At 39.2% G+C, this 16,731-nt stretch overlaps 2 protein-coding genes across 5 annotated transcripts in view; one reads left to right on the forward strand and one right to left on the reverse strand.

The window, feature by feature from the left end:
* The window catches only part of sbno2b (strawberry notch homolog 2b), a 59,923-nt gene extending 58,618 nt beyond the window's left edge, over positions 1-1,305 (reverse strand). For all 4 annotated transcript variants that reach the window (XM_069694847.1, XM_069694846.1, XM_069694848.1 and 1 more), the window contains exon 1: positions 1,154-1,305. The gene's annotated coding sequence lies outside the window, so the exon portion shown is untranslated. The remainder of the gene's footprint in view (positions 1-1,153) is intronic.
* Positions 1,306-2,229: 924 nt separating this feature from the next.
* tm6sf2b (transmembrane 6 superfamily member 2b) lies at positions 2,230-16,176 on the forward strand. Its single transcript, XM_069694622.1, has 12 exons — positions 2,230-2,767; positions 4,153-4,216; positions 4,439-4,559; positions 6,516-6,619; positions 9,350-9,447; positions 9,678-9,781; positions 10,337-10,419; positions 10,846-10,970; positions 12,463-12,564; positions 13,226-13,318; positions 15,035-15,154; positions 15,849-16,176. Exons 3-12 carry the CDS (start codon positions 4,480-4,482, stop codon positions 16,083-16,085), a joined length of 1,146 nt encoding a protein of 381 aa, XP_069550723.1. The 5' UTR covers positions 2,230-2,767; positions 4,153-4,216; positions 4,439-4,479; the 3' UTR covers positions 16,086-16,176.
* Positions 16,177-16,731: the final 555 nt, after the last annotated feature.

Below are 16,731 nucleotides of genomic sequence, written 5' to 3' on the forward strand. Positions count from 1 at the left end.
CACACGAAAGCGCAAATACCATCGCCTCTCCTGAAATTCAACCAGCGTTGTCTTAACATTTCCTCCCGGTTTACGTGTTTATGATATTAAAAAAAAAGAAAAGAAAAAAAAGTGTGTACATATGTCATCGTGATCGCCTTTAGAGTAACGTTGTTTTTTTCCCCTGCGATTAATACGGGAGCAAAGCAACAAAACAAAACAAAAATGTGGCTTCCACCGGAGAGGAAAAAAAGTAGAGAGGCGACAACACTGGTCTCTGGTCTCTGGTCTCTGCGCAGCACAAAGGAAAAGCAGCCCAAAAAAAGAAAGCAGCTCCGTACGGTCTCACTAACACCGCTGTTAGCTCGGCCGAGCGACATAACGATTCATCCAACACGGGGGGCAGGCGAGCAAACAAACGCGCTGTTGATTTCCCACTCTTTTATTTCTAAAGTTCAATCATTGCGGCCGGCTAAAAAAAACCAAAACAAACAAAAAAAACCCAACAATACATCAAATCCCACACTAGTTTCCCGATACGATGGATACTTTAGATGGCTAATTGTGCTCGCTAGGTTAGCATAGCTCGTAGCCTTTTTTCCGACAGGGTATGTTCGTTTTGTACATTTGCCTGAAAAGGTTTAAAACGATCGACGTAGTTTACAAAAGAATTGCTGTGATGATTTCTTTGACTTCATAGGAAAATATTTCACTTTCTGGAGCAATTGCATAAACGCGCGTGTTTCTCTTTCTAAAAGCAGTGCTATCTTTTTTTATTATTATTTTCTGGTAGCGCTACAATACTTGCTGCTCAGCTAACATCAAAGCGATAGCTTATAACTAAGTAACGAGCTAGCTTTGTTAGCCACCGGCCTCTTTTTTTTTTTTTTTTTTTTTTTTTTTTTTTTTTTTTTTTTTTTTTTTAAATGTCCTTTATTGTGTCTCTTATATTTGCTCCATCTGGCTCTACTCTCCTCGGTCTAAACGCAATACAAGTGAATCGATAACATCTCCTGTAATAATGCTTAACTCAAAAGCCAACCGCTTAAAACCGGCGTAGCCCTTCGTATAAAACGTGCGCGTCTAGGAGAGGCTGCCCTGAACGCATCTCGTTATAAAGCAGCTGCCGATGTGTCGCTCTCCTTTTCGCCGTATCCCTCGAATTTACACTCACCGTCGATGCGTTGCTTAATCTCGATCCAAACCCCGACCGCGCGGACTGATTTTGAGCGAAGACTCGCGTCAAAGCGACGGGGACACGGGGTTTTATCCAACTTATTCTTCGTAGTTGTTTTCTTCACTTCCTGATTGAGACGGTGCCATTTTGAATAGCGCAAAAAAAATATTTCCGCCGCTGTCGTCACGCGCGGTGCCGCTTGTTGATCGAGAGCAGGGAACAGCCGGGCCATAAATAGTTTCAGTAATGTTTGGAACCGACGCTTCAAGTTAGAGTAAATACATAAAATGATGACAAATGATAGAACAAACTAACGATTTACAGCTCAGCTCTTGCCAAATACATTAAATGATAATAGCCTACAAATAATCAGCTCTGTTCCTGCAGACGTAATAGAGGCCGATGTCCACTATTCCACTTGTAAAATATATAAATCGACAACTTGATGTTACTTGACAAAACTGACATTTTGCAAACCAAGTGTAAGACTAAAATCTAACCAAAAAAATAATCTAAAAACTGCAAATGAAAACAATATGCCAGTATGGGTTGTCGTAGGCTATAATACTCCAGCCTCCTGTAAGTTTGTATGACCTCACGTCATAAGTAACTAAATTAATTGAATCCTTAAACTTTATCATATGTAAGTCCGTTTTTTTTTTTTCCCAACCAAACAGTTCGTGGAAAGAGGTCTATAAGATAATTCCTACTTGAGGCTTTGGTATTTGTAGAGCACTTAAAGTTTGCACAGTTAAAGTGGAAGACTTACATTGGATGGCCTTCTGTTTGTGGTTTGTTTCAGCTGTGAATTACATCCATTTTCTTGTCAGGACATGTACTGGACATGATAACAGAATCTCACAGTTTAGAGTTCAAAAAACAAAAAAATCATGGAAAAAGTAACAGACATTTAGACATAAGAACAAAATAGCCTAATTTACACAAAAAAATTAAAAAAAATCAAAGCATTATTTTAATGAAGTAATTAGTGTATAATTGCTCTCGCCAATTATATTTGGCTTTTTTCTTATTAGATTTTTTTCCCCTACAACTTGGGCAAATTTTCCCACAATACTACTGCTATTACAACTCTTACTATTACTCATACTAATAAAATGACAAGCTAATGAAATCAAGTGTTTATTATGTAAAGTCTAAGATGACTCAGCAGGATTTCCTAACTGCATAAGACAGTATATGTATCGAGCTATTTCAATGCACAATTACTCAAAGACATAGAATAAGTAGCATATACATAACATGAACACCTCAAAGTCATAACGATAAGACAGGAGAGTAAAAGCAGAGCATAGAAATGGTTTGCATGAAATCATGTACAGATTGCAGTGTTCTAGATGCTTAGCCTATCTGTATAATTATGTATATTGTTTTATTGTTACATGTTTTTTCATTTCAGCAAATCCATCAGACTACTTCCCCGCAGACAGATCTTATATGAAAGCACGTTTCATTTTCGATGTTAAATGGAGTACATGCTCATCTTCCTCCTGCAGGTCACTGTCTCGTTTTGGCATCCATCTATGCCCATTGAACAACAGAGCTGGAAGAGATCCAGTTGTTTCCAGCAAACACACTGCCAATGCTTTCCTGGTATAACAGTCTCTCCTTTTCCCAACAAAGGAGGGTGGTGCGAAGCCAAGGGTGGTGTGTGTTTGTGTGTGCATTCATTTGTGTTCAAATTTAAGGTAGCGTTTGTTACAGATACTGGCAGGATTGTGCTTTGTCCTCTCAGTTTCATTTTGTTGTATTGTCTTATGTCAGCAAGGTGGTGGTTGACGATACGGGATGTAAAAGAAGGATAAATACATCCTGGTGCATTTTAATGACACCTTTAATGGACATTAATTCAACACTGATGACATTTTCACTTTAGACTATTACGCTTGATAGTCAGCAGCTTCACTGTTAGAGGTCATTAACATAATAACAGCAGATGCTTGTGATGTATATTTCTAACATATTATTTGGAGACAAGTCTGTTGAGAATTGATTGTTGATAAGTCTGAAATTCAATGCTATTGTGTCTCATATCAAAGCTAACTGTAGTTACATAGCTTTCATTTACATCTGGAGGCGGCCTCACCATTTTGTTGGCATTTAGCACACCCTACAGGATTTGTTTTGCAAACACTTGGTTTGATGTGAGCTGGATTTGAAGTCTTTCAGAGATTTTAAGAGCCCCAGCGCTTTTGCCTGGGGGCTGAGCAGAGGCACATAAAGCAAAGCCATAGCACACAGGCACAATGTGGATTTGCTTTCACTGAGAAACGTTGACTATTAGAGGAAAAAGCACCACAGAAATATTTCCTGTCAATGCCATCACTGTATGTCATAGATTAATAGTCTGCAACAAGTTTGCCCTTATAATTTCTGCATATTCAGCTGCTATTCATTGTGAGTTACTATAAATAGTACATACACTCTGTTCAGCAGACATGCCAAAAGACACGTCAAAGACATGTTCTGTCCTGGTTAATAAAGTTCAAATCACAAAGATACAAAACTGTGTGCAACAAAACTTAAATTTGATGACAGTTTAAGTTGCGGGAAGTTAAATTAGCTGCATTTGTTGGGCTATTTTTGACCTATGGAATGTAAATATGTCTTTTAATACTGTATGTGGATAGTTCATAAGTTTGCCTGGTGGAAGTGAACCAATAAGACAGTCATGTGACTGCTGTTCATACAGTTGTTAGTATTTGGAACTGTGTCATAAACAATATCCATTTCACAAATCACAAGGGTTTCACAACTGAGTGCATTTATGTGTGCTGATCCCTCTTCTATGGTACAGCTAATGCTATAACATGAATTGCACCACAGAACAGGAATCTGTATAGCTTGTGTGGTGTGGCATGAAATGGAATGTAAGCCTATTCTTTAATACGACTTATGTAAATCTCTGAAAAAACTCAATTGCGTAACTCCCCCCTCCCCCCAAAAGCTTCTTTGTTACCACTTCATTATTTTCCCAGTAAAGGCCATGTCTGCCCCAGGCCAGCTGTAAATTCATTAATCCACCAAAAGGATAGCCAGACGGTAAGAGCCTGCTCTGCTTCTTCTCCTTCTATTCAACATTTCAGTTGCTTTTTTGGATCGTATTTCATGACATTTATTTAATGTGATTTTACTTATTATTACCTTGTTTTTATAAATTTACAATTGCCCTGACCTTATTTTAACACTGATTTCATCAGCTATTTCCGTGGTTCCCATTACTTTATGATAATATTATTGTCTTGTAAATCTATTATATTTCAGCTAGAATTCTGCCGCGAGGAGGCTGAACAACTTTTGAAGAGATGGAAACGCTTGTCTTTTTATTTTCATTTTCTGCCCTTGGCATTCTTTATGCCATGAACACCATCCCTGAATTTCAAGAGTAAGTCATAACATTATGTTGATTTCTTATTTCTGTGTCTGTGATACAAACAGTCTATATTTTGCATATGTGCAAACTTTTAAATGTCTGTTCAGGGGAAAAGCTGTAAATTATGGCTATAAAATAATTGTGACATGTTTTATACAACAATATTCTACACCCCTAACACATACATGTGTTACCTTTACTAAAACTCATTTATGTATGACAAATTTAACAAATTCCATTAGATTTGCAAGAATCTTACTAGTAATAGTGCAGGTGAACCTTTCCGTGTCAGACAGTACACCTAGCCACCACTAGAGGACTCTGTAAGCTTAAAACTCCAGGTACATTCCTGACTGTACAGCTCACAAATGTTTGAGCTGAGATAAATTTTAAGACTGTATTTTTCAGTTGTGTAAACTCTTTGAATAATAAAGATGACATTTCTTGGAGGGGCATGAGAATGGATAGAGAACAAAAAGAAGGTAATGTAAACAGAATTTGAGGAGATAATTTTATATTATGTTGGAGATGATTACTTTTCTAAGCCGTAAGGGATCATTTTCATATTCAAGGCTCATCTCTTCGGCCTGACCATTGCGATGGTGCCTTTGTAGAAACAACAGTTGATGGTCGCACACTGCAACATTTAAGGCTTAATAAACAGAGTGAGCAGTGAAATACTAGCTCACACATTTTTATTTTTACCAAGAGATATTTCTCATTTCCAACATACTTTTATAGTCCTCCTGTGTTAATATTTCTTCTGGCTCTTTTTTTTTTTTTTTAGTATGTGGACATTGACAATCAATACAGACTGCACAGGGCAGTTTGATGAATTGCTCTTGACATACAATATGCCTTGTGCTCTTCTACTCTGCAAACAAACAGTATTGTGTGCATAAATCTTCCCGTACTGTTGAACTGGAAAGGCAGCGAGGGAGCTTGCCTTTGCTCTTGCAGCATTTGTTTTCCTTCTGTTAGCACACATTGTGAGATTTCCAAGGCTGTAATGTTGTTTACTAGGAGATACCTCGAGCACATTAATCTTTTCCAGTGCAAAGCAGTGATACCTTTGACCAGGAAACATGGAGGGCAATGCTGAACTTACATGGCCTTAGCTTGCTGCTTCCCACACCTCTGCCTATGATTGATTAAAACTTTGTAAAACTGTGCTTTTAAGTCAATAGTAAGCATACCACCATGGCACTACAAAAGGGGGAGTATTGCTAGTTTTAAGCTTCATCAGGGAAAGTTGTTGCAACGTATACTAGTGATATATATTATTTGTTGATCATCATTCTTTAAGTCTTAGTGATAAAACCTGTTCAGACTAAGCTAAGGTTTTCAAAAATATTGTCCTTTGTAAAACAAGCACTACAGTGGATATTATACAATGAAATAAAAACTACACTTACTTTGAAAAGTACATTTAGCAAGAGTTATATCAGCAACACAGAACCAGAACTTTCTTGCCAAATGTCAGGTGACTGTGATGCCTCAGACTCATCAAAATATTTGAAGAGCTCTGGGATTATATATGAAGTTACTGCTTTTACTCTGCAGATCAGTAAATTCAATGTGACATTGCCATCTCACCAGGAATTTCCAAGCACACAAAAACATCACACCAGCAGCGCCTGTCTCTGTCTCTGTCTGGGCGCAGTGCATCTATCACAGAGATTCTTTTGCGTCATACTTCTGCATTATTTCTCTCAGAAGCTAACGATGGGCGTTGCGTGATTACCATTCTCTCCAACTTCCCATTCGTCATAATTTACTAATTAAGCACTGCAGCGTAGACTGGCACAATTTCCATGGGAGAAACTAATTAGTGAAGAGAATGAGGCAGAAAATCCGAGAGAGCTTGCTGTCTAAAAGTGGAGCGTGTCGTCACTAAGATTGTGTTGAAACTACAGACAATGTGTTGTTATTTTCTTAGATAACAGTTACACTTCTCTGTTTCCACAGGCCCTATGTTATCCTAGCAACTGGGGTTGCTGTGTTGGTGATTGTGTTTCTGTTCTACTTCATCATCACACGTGGCAACCCACCTAAAGACTTCTTATTCTTTGGTAATCAACACAACTATGTACATTTCTCAACTTGTAATATATTTCCAAACACTTTGACTACGAGAGGTTAATGACTGCCAGGCTTTGCTCTGGAGCTGCTTCCAATTCCCCCAAAGGATTTCCAGAACTTTCCCCTGCTAGTGATTGTGTCAGAATGAAAACATAAATTGTATTCAGCGTGATTTCGCCTTGTATGTCGAAAGCTGCTTAGACTGATCGGACTAAGAGCAAAGCTTAACTGGACTTTTCTGAGGCATGACCGACGCAAAACCTCTCCAGCCTAAGAACCTTCACGACACTTACTTAATCTTTTAGCTACACTTTTGAGAAAGCACTTCCTGATTGGCCTTAAAGCAAAGGGCCCAACTATTTTAAATCACTGATACAAGACTAGACTTTGCAGTCACTGCTCCTATAGAATGCAATTTGAATTCCACTACTGACTTAGTCTGAAAAAGTTACAGACATCTTTGTTTAATTTGGTTGTATGACCATAGCAGTGTGTGCACCTTTAATTAAGCTTTTCTACAATGTTATATTGAACAGGGTATGTGCACACCTATCGATCAAACTATGCTTCACGTCTAGCCAAGGCTTTCCCCACGAACAAACCCCTGCAGCTGATGCCATGGGTTACGCTAGTGGGACTGAAAAGAGGTGATATATCTGTAGTCTGTGCCGACGGCAATGCAGCAGAACGATGAGGGCAAAGTTGTGGCAGGCAGGCTCTTCCCAATGATAGAGAGTCATAATCCCCCTGCTATCTCACCAGTTAGATGTCAGAGATAAACCTGGTGGTCCTGAGGATTACAGAGACACACAGGAGAGACAAAGGGTGTGCGTGTTGTGTTTATGTCCATGTAATATGTGAATCTATGTGCAAAAAATGTGTGGAGAACAGATAGGAAGGATGACATACAATGGTTTAAGCCATGGTATCTCCACAGAGACACTCGTGTCACAAGACAATGATTGTCTTTGTAATAACATTCTGCAATGTCCAGGTAGTAAATCATTGTAATGGCTTGCACAGTTGTTCACTATGAGCTGAATTTACGTGTGCTTTTTCCAACTTCCCAGAATTAATAGATAGGGAAATAATACTTGGATGCACCGTTTTGCATCATCCCAATGGTGTTTAAAAAAACTGATATCCAGGTGGAAAAACCTCTTACATACATAACCAAATCTGATTGTATTAGTAATCTATATCAAAAATATTTATTCCCTTCAGAATACTGTATTATTGTGTACTGTATATTTTATAATTAGGATATATAACTCATAAGAAGCATTTCTATGTAACAGCTGATTGAGATGAAGGTATTTTTATATATATAATGTTGGGTGTCTTTGCATAATATTTGGAAATACTCAAGTAAAGTACAAGTATGTTAAAATTATACTTAAGTGCAGGATTTAAATTAATCTACTTTCTTACTTTCCATCACTGCTAATATCCATAACATCCTACAGGTATTTACAGGGTCAGTGTTTGCATAGTTAATGTTCCTTTTAGTGTGTATGATTGTAACCATGTGTGAGGGGTCCATTGCCTTGTGTTGTTTACCCCTCATGCTGAGGCTGCCATCATGAATGTGAGCTGTGCAGCTGATACCTGGATTAATCAGTCCAGACCAATTTATCAACAGTCTAGTTTACCACGGGCAGAAGATGTGTCCAAGTTAAGTTGGCTGTTATAGTAACGCGTGTGCTGTGCTTTACAATGGCAATTACTTGTTATGTTCTCAGTCATCTTATATCTCTACCAAATGGCCTACAGAAAATCATGCTGATGCTCAGTGGCACCCGCAATCACACCCTCTCCAAATCTATTAGATCCAACTTCAAGCCTATTTTTTTGTAATCCAGTCACATGTAGATCTGGAAAGGGAAACGCTGGTGATATCTGCACATTGTACTTATTTAGTCATGAATGTCTGTATGCAAATAATTCTGAAGGGCACATTGTTTTTGTTATTTTAGTGTTGCAGCCTGGGTCTAAAGTCATATATTTTTAGCTTTGCAGTTACTCTCAAAGAGCAAGCAGGAGTAGAGCCTTCGGGGAAAAAAAAAAAAAAAAGAGTCTATAACAGCAATGCAGTTTACACTATTAGTAAGGCCCACATGCCAATCGTGTGTTTGTACAGCTCCACACTGAAATTCTGTCTGCTGGACATGGCCTTTTATCACTCTCCTGGGCTCTTAACCTGAGGACCGATGAAGGCTGTTCACCATACACTTGATTTAAGCATCCAGCCTCCAGTGAACCTCACTGCTCAAGACTTAAATTCCTCCTCACGCTGTCCCATATATCAATGACTGGCCAGTTGAAGGAAACATATTTTCAACTCAAAAATAATGAATAAAATGGACAGAAAAAAGATTAAATGGCCTGGAAACTTTTTTTTTTTTTTTTTTTTTTTTTTTTTTTTTTTTTTTTTTTTTTTTTTTTTTTTGCTAATTACTGTACATGAAGAAAGAGACACTTTCAAAATTACACTGGCTTCAGAATGATGTGGCAAAACTACTGAACATGTCAAGCTTTATTAAGTCTGATGTTTTCTCGCTTCCGAAGATATTGCACAATACACTGGCATTTACCCCCCACCCACCATAAACATACACCCAGAGACAAGCAAAAAGGCTTTACTATGAGGCATTTCTTATGTCAAGTGTAAAATTGACCTTTATAAATCACCCTGAAATAATGCTTTCTGTCCTTTGCAGTTTTTGCTGTATTTTCCTTTACTTGTGTCATTGACCTGATAAGTGCCCTGGAACACGATGGCATTGTTTCCGGCTTTATGGAATTCTACCAGAAGACGGTAGGGTTTCTTACATTCTCATTTAAAATGCTGATGACTAAGATGCTACTTAAAAAATATGTGAGCCTGGAGAGGTTCAGCATCAGAGGAGAAAATTCCAGCCAGCATCAGCTCACTGAACACACTGAACAAATAATAATAATAAAAAAAAAGACAGCAACAATAAGCAAGTGTCTATCATTAGCACTGTATATTGTACAGCATGTATTCATGTAATGTCTGTGTCTCAGGGAGAGCCATACTTGGGGAGCGCGTATTCCATCATGATGTGTTACTGGGACGGCATAGTGCACTTTATCATGTACCTGGTGATGATCAGCAGGATAACAGACAGGTGGGTCAAGTCAGTTAAAATCATGTAATGCACATTAATCTTGCTCCACATCACTGAGTGCCTGTCTCAAATGACTATACAGAGATCTGCGGTGCCCTCTCCAACTGAGCAAACAACTATGAAGGAGGATACTGAGGCTGCATGTACAGTCTGAATGTAGCTGGAATACTTTTCAAAGACAAAGATTCAAATTGTCCACAGCATAAGACAAGTTTAAGAGCTATTAATTTCCTGTATTTGAGCTTTTCTTTAAATGGGAATCTCTTGGAGATTCAGGGGGTGCATTGAACACATCCACACAATAGCCCCAATAAAACTGATTTTCAAAGAGAGCCTCCTCTTGAGTGAATACATCATAAAGTGAGTTCAAGAGTTCAGAGAAGAATATCAGCCTTTCACCATTGGAGAAATTGTGCAAGGCTTATATGTAGGATAGATGTGTAAGAAGTCCAATACCATCAATTTATCTAACCAACACCCTGAAGGTTGCTATATTATTTTCTGTCTTAACTGATATCTTTATCTTTATCACCTGTTGTTTGTCTCCCCCTGTAGGAAAGCTTACCGTACCCCGGGCTTGTTCTGGGCTGGCTCTCTGTGTGCCAACATGAGTGTGTTCATTGTTGGTATAGTGGCAGGTGAGCCTAATCTTCAACCCCCCTTTCCACCAGTCCCATGATGACAAGCTTTAATCAAGTGAACATCTGCCTTGCCGTGTACCATCAGTGTCACAGTTCAGCCTGCCAACTGAACACATGAAGGCCCCCGTGCCTCTCCTGATGTCACAGCCAACAGAACAAAGCAGAAAACAGACTTAAAGCATCTGATGTTGGCATTTCAAACTGCATACATAAGTTGTCACAAGATCAAACTTGTCTGCAGGCAATGTGTTGTTCTCTCTGTAGTGTTATCATAGACGTACTGTATTGTATGCTTTTGCCTCAAAGGTGTCCTATAAAGGTTTAAAAGGGGACTTTAATTACTGATTTACAATGAGATGTTTACACTGAGTGTGTTTGTTACATGCTAATAAAAGTGTCTTTTTTTTCCTTTTTTCCTGGTAGGTAAATATGGGTCAGAGATTCATCCAGCCTTCTGGCTCAATTTTCTCTTTCTGTTGATGCCTGTGTTGGGAGCCATCACACTGTTCTCCCGGCCCAAGGACAGACCACTAATTGGTGGATACACTGTAAGTCCAATGCATGAATGATTAAACCTCCATATAAATGTGGCGAGATTGAGAAATAGAGTTTTCTGAATGTATTTCATCAGTGCAATTCTCGTCAGGTAAAATATAATCTGGACCGACAAAGATGACTCACTGTTATTTTCAGAAGTGTAGGTAGTGCAGTAGTAGGAATTTGTGTTGTGCTCACCTGAATCTGACAGATTATCAGAGTTTGTTAGCAAGCAGAGCAACAATGTTTTACTAAATTTCAGCAAATGTCTGTCCAACCCAATATCATGCCAAAGCATGTAAACTACCTGTCAGTCCACTAGACGATGCCAAGTCAGTGTAGTAAGGTGCCTTAGGTTTAAGCACCAAAAAACATGTAGTTATGGTTAGGAAATGATCATGGGTTGGATTAAAATTCGTAATGTTACATTAGTCGAGTTACGTAAATTGACAGCAGTCGTCCGTGTGAAAGTCCTGTGTTTGTTCCATCCAACCTCTATTGAGCTCCTCCCTCACATGACCTTTGTGACATGACCTCCTTCTTACATCCGTGTCATATGTGTGTATACTTTTCATGGCAAAATTTGACAGTGACACGATATCCTCTACTACACAAACACTTACAAGCTTCAGCATGATGCGGGCTGGTCTGCTACTTGCTTTTCTATCACTTTAGCCAGTTATTGTCTTGACTCAATCTTAAGGGAGATAACATACAGTAGATGAATCTCAAGCACAAAATTATTGTTAGATTGAGCCATTGCTGTGTCCTTAGCCTTGGGACAGTGGTCTTAATTTAGCTACAACCCACCATGGTGTTCAGTTAGCTTGGTCTTAAACACACATTCAATTAAAGCGGCCAAAATCAATATTTTTTGTCTTAATAATGGATCACATGAATAATTGTATATGTAAGGAATCACATGCAGTGACCAGCCTCAATTAACACTCAACAGTGCAGTTCCCCTGAGCTCTAGAGTATTTGGTGTCTTTCAGCTCTTTGTTTTGGTTTTCTCACCGCCAGTTTTAATGTTTTGGCTTAAACGCTTATCCTCTCAGTTTTCACCATTTGTCATTTTTGGGTGCAACAGGCAGCTTTTTTAGCAAAAAATCTCTGACAGCAGACAAACTTAGAGAAGCGGGTAAACATAGTGTAGGATATAGCTGCTGAAGAAACAGATATTTCCCTCAGGAGTGAACAGCAAAACGGAGCTGAAACAAAAATGAAAACTGGACTTATAAAGTGTTATCTGTTTTTCCAGGTAACACTGTATCAACTTAAATGGTGATAATATGTCAATGTTGTGTCTATAATTTGTTTCTGTTTCACCAAAGTGGCCTAACAATTTTTTTTTTTTTTTTTTTTTTTTAACTTGAAAGAGAAGCCTTATTTATTTTACACATCCTTCACTCATTCCTTTGTGCGGGTTTGACAGTGTGCTTTGCAACCATAACCTTGACTAATCAGCTCTATACTTTACATTATGTCAATATCTCCACACAGGCCACACATGCACAGAGCATGAAGCTGATCTGGCGTCCCACAGACCTGGTCCTGATACTGCTCCTAATAGCTGCCATGGCCTTCACCATCCTCAGAGGCTTGGTGAGTGCATCACATTTACAGTATATTATGGACAGAGTCCAAGGCAGGGCTTCAATGGTAGTTTTAAAAGTTTATAGACCGCAGTCATGGTCATGCAGAATAGGTTGTCTAGCGATTGTCGAGGATTCATGTGGTTTGTGTTACTTTGCTCTGAGAAGCAAAGCACTCAGCTAATTGAGGCATATGTAAACATTACATTTGAACTTTAAACTAGTTTTAAAGGGCAACAATAAATGAATTGTGCATTTACGATACACATTTCAAATTCAATTTAAGCAGAGTCATTATTTGGAAAAGGAATAGCATATTTTTTTAGAAATGCTGCTATTCTCCTTCAGAGTTTGATGAGAACACTGATACTACTTTAATGTCTGTACTGTAGGCTAACTTAACTTGCTGCAGAGGGGCTAGCTTTACATTTACTGTACAGACACAAAAGTTGTATCTCTTAACTCTCAGCAAGAAAGCAAAGAAACATTTTCACCAAAGTGTCAAAAAACACATCATAACACAGAAAAAAAACCTGTGTGTCTGTATGCTTTCTGACAAGGGCCGAGAAATTTTCGCACCTGTGGTAATTTGCATTGGTCGTTCTTGGTGTTGTCATATTCACCTGCTCTATATCGTAAGATGTTTCTCTTATTTTGTCCACTCTCTGTAGGTCGCTTTGGACTCTCCAATTGAAGTCTGTTCCTCTTACCTGAAGCACTATGAGCCCTACCTGAAGGATCCTGTGGGCTACCCCAGAATCACAGTGGGTGTTTTTTCCGCTTGTATTTTCTGCTGCTGCTGCAGCACCTGATAGCTCATCTCCAGCCTGTTTTAAATAACAAACCACATAATGGACCTCTGCTCTCATGGATATCACATTGAACGTGCTGGAAGCTTGCCCTTATCTCCTCCACTCTTTCAGCTTGCAACTGATTACAGAGCCATTTTTCATCATTACAGCAACATCGAGCGTGGGTTGAGAGGCCAGCGCATCTTTGTCTCGTGCTTTTATTAGCCTAAGATGGATAACAGATTATTACTGTGACTGGCAGTTGGTCTGTTCTCCTTTTATTTTCTTCTCTGGACCCTGCACGGCTGTGGGTTTTGTTGTGTTTTGTTCAACGTACACAGCTTTGTCAATAGGTTATCCAAAGACCTTGTCGGGGCTGCAGTCCAGGCACAATTGCGAGTCATTGATCAGACAGACGAACCGCATGCTGAGAACTTGATAAGCTAATCCTTCGCCCAAAGCCCCCCATCAGCATCTCAATGGGTGGGAGAAGGAGGTGTGCGCCGCATGTGAAAGTATGTCTTGACTAGTGGCATGCGCAAGGCCTGTGTGTGTGTGTCTACCATTGGCTTATTGGTTGCATGTATCTGTGTGGGCGTGAAAAATTAAATGAAGTTTGTTGCACTATGTTACACTGTTTCTGCACTGAGTGACCTCTTTATTCATTGATGTTGATGAACGATATGTGACAGATTATTAGTAGCAGCACTAAAAAGACGTTTCAACAAAAGATTGAAGGGCATGTGTGATTGGCTTTCAGGCCCTGAGCTGAACTCATTAGAATTCATCTGGACCTCAGACCAGAGAATAAAAAGAGACTGTTCACTGGTGTAATTTTAGGGTTTTTATAGAAGGCTTTCATGCACCAAATATTTTAAGTTGAAGGTCAAGGCAGTCTCTCTAATGACTCTTGTGTTGAAGAAGTAATTTATGCTGAGGGTGCAAATTTGTGTTTGAGAGAGTGCAGAGCTGAGAAGCAGCAAAATACTGCAGTGTTGGACTAAAGAACGATTTAGAAATACTGTGATTTTGAGTACTCCCATTTGTGAGAGCTAATTTTACTTCTTTATATTTTAGCAGGGAAAATGTACTTTTTAGTGCTCTACATTTTTTGTATGTGTTTAGTTAAATTGGAGAGTAAAATGTTACCGCACATAATTATGGTGGTCAAAGGTTCAACTAAATGGAATGGACAAAGCTGCATAGTTTACTTTTGATAATTACTAGCATTATAGTGTTGATGTGCTGATTGTCTTTTACTTTATGGCATACTTCAGGTATATTTTCCATCAAATTGTGCTGCTTTTATGCAGCATGTTAAAAAGGGGTCTGTGTCTTTGTATTTTGAGCTTTAAGTGGCTCTCTTCTGTATTCAGTGTGAGTAGAGGAAGTGCAATGTGGGCCAGAGGAGAATGGCGATGTACTGTATTAATTATCTGCTGGAGTGTTGGTCAGGACTCATCAACATCAACTGACAGTGATAGAGGGGTCTTTTAGCACTGTAAGGCTCTGTACTTCCGGAGCCATACTCAATGGAATATTCATTATAGTCACGTGCTGTGTCACTATGAAACCACAGAATTGATCAAAATGTGGAAGAATAATTTTTTTTTCAGTTTCGCAAGAAACAATGGGAATATTATCATTAATTATTGTTGGAATAACTATGTTTGGTTTTCGTTTTTCCAGATGCTGCACTTGCTCTTTTATGGCCTACCTCTGTTAGGTGCGTCTGTTTACGGCCTCCTCAAGCCTGGCTGCACGTGGATGTCAGATTGGACGCTGTTCCTCGCTGGAGGCATGATGCAGGTACCATCACAAAGACAAACAGTCAATAAGAGAAACTGGCTCTGAATATAATGTTTAGGGGCTGCAGGTGCTGCATACTTAAGTGCATTGCAGCGATAGTTTGTTGCATCACATTAAGTGCTGCAGTAATTGCTGCTTCCGATTGATTGAAGTTTTAATCAGCAGTTTGAATTAAGTAAAAAGAGGTCTGACACGTGTCCCTACAATTAACTCCTTGTAGGGAGCTTTCATCCTGTTAATGACCTGGACCACATTTATTCTTTGAAGATTATTCTCTGTAATAAACAAGCTCGTGGTGCTTTCTGTCCATGTTGATCTGATAGAGAGATTGTAACCATGCGGAGGGGAACTCTTTGATTAAAGCCTTGTTTTACTGCTTATTTGAGTTTGCAGACTGCACGCTGCCTGTCTTCCAAATGGCCAGCTCCTTTAGTCTGTAAATGTCCTGTGCAGTGGTTTATCTCCCCTGTTAGAAGCTTTTCTTAGTAGACTAATAACCAAGCAAAAAAGACTCAACGTAATCTTTTAAGATAGTCCTCCGGAGAGTGTGTATAATGAAACATTGAGGCATCAAATGACCTGTCATTAGTGTGAACGGAGAACAAAACAGACACAAGTGGACGTGTCAGTGCTGATATGTATTCTTTCATGGCAATGCACTTTAATCTGTATCTTGCTCTGTGTCTCCTCCCAGTGCCAATGGGCCCACATTGGGGGGTCCCTCCACCATCGTACCACAGCTCCATTTCGTATCCCAAATGAATGTTTCTGGTTGGTGTTGGCAGCTAACCTGGTGTATGCAGCCACTCCAGTCCTGGTGGCCATGCGGGTTAATGGCAACCCCCATTTCTTCCTGAAGATCTCCCCTTTTCCTGGGCAGACAGGTTTGCCCATCAGCGAGGAGAAAGATACCAAATACAAAGATAAATGATACATTTTTTTTTATCCTCGCTGACCTTTGGAGTTAATCACTTATCTGATGATTCATGAATAAGTATTTTGTTTCAAATGCTATTTTTCAAAATGCCAAAATAAAAGACCATTTTGCTCAACACCTTTGGATTCACTAGTTATTTAATTGCTTATACCACAACACATTAATTTCTGATATCACGCATAAACAGAAAGAGCTGATTGATTAGTGAAGTTATGTAGGCCTAAATAATATCTTACCCGCCCCTTTGGTCCATACTGTTACTCATTGGATTTAGGATTCACGCATGACACAACAATACAAAAATGAGGGAACTTTACTTACAAACTAAGAAAACTTCATCAATAGGCTGTAACACAAGGGAAAAAGCAGAGTCCATAACAGAAGGAAACAGGCACAGGCTCAAGATTGATGTGGATGGAGTGGACTTCCTGACTTTACAATCCAACAAACAAGCATGGCCTGACAAGAAGAATAAGTACCTGCAGTGGCTGATTAAGGATGGACTGCAGATGGGGCAGATTGGAAACAGGGAACAGGTGAGGTGGGCTTGGCTAAAAGGAGACTGAACAAAGGGAGAAACCTTTATATGTACAGTCTATGGGAAAAAACAGACTGGGGACCTCTGGTGGGTGAACACAGG

Source organism: Brachyistius frenatus, unplaced genomic scaffold (assembly GCF_029030835.1).
Source record: "Brachyistius frenatus isolate BFR_SWC_R1_liver_20210118 unplaced genomic scaffold, ASM2903083v1 Contig_18, whole genome shotgun sequence".
NCBI lineage: Eukaryota > Metazoa > Chordata > Actinopteri > Embiotocidae > Brachyistius > Brachyistius frenatus.

Excerpts from the sequence above, each read along its gene's own strand:
- tm6sf2b (XM_069694622.1), top strand. The coding sequence starts at position 4,480 with ATGGAAACGCTTGTCTTTTTATTTTCATTTTCTGCCCTTGGCATTCTT. Across the intron at positions 9,448-9,677 it reads TGGAATTCTACCAGAAGACG|GGAGAGCCATACTTGGGGAG; the intron begins GTAGGGTTTCTT and ends TCTGTGTCTCAG. Across the intron at positions 12,565-13,225 it reads TCACCATCCTCAGAGGCTTG|GTCGCTTTGGACTCTCCAAT; the intron begins GTGAGTGCATCA and ends CACTCTCTGTAG.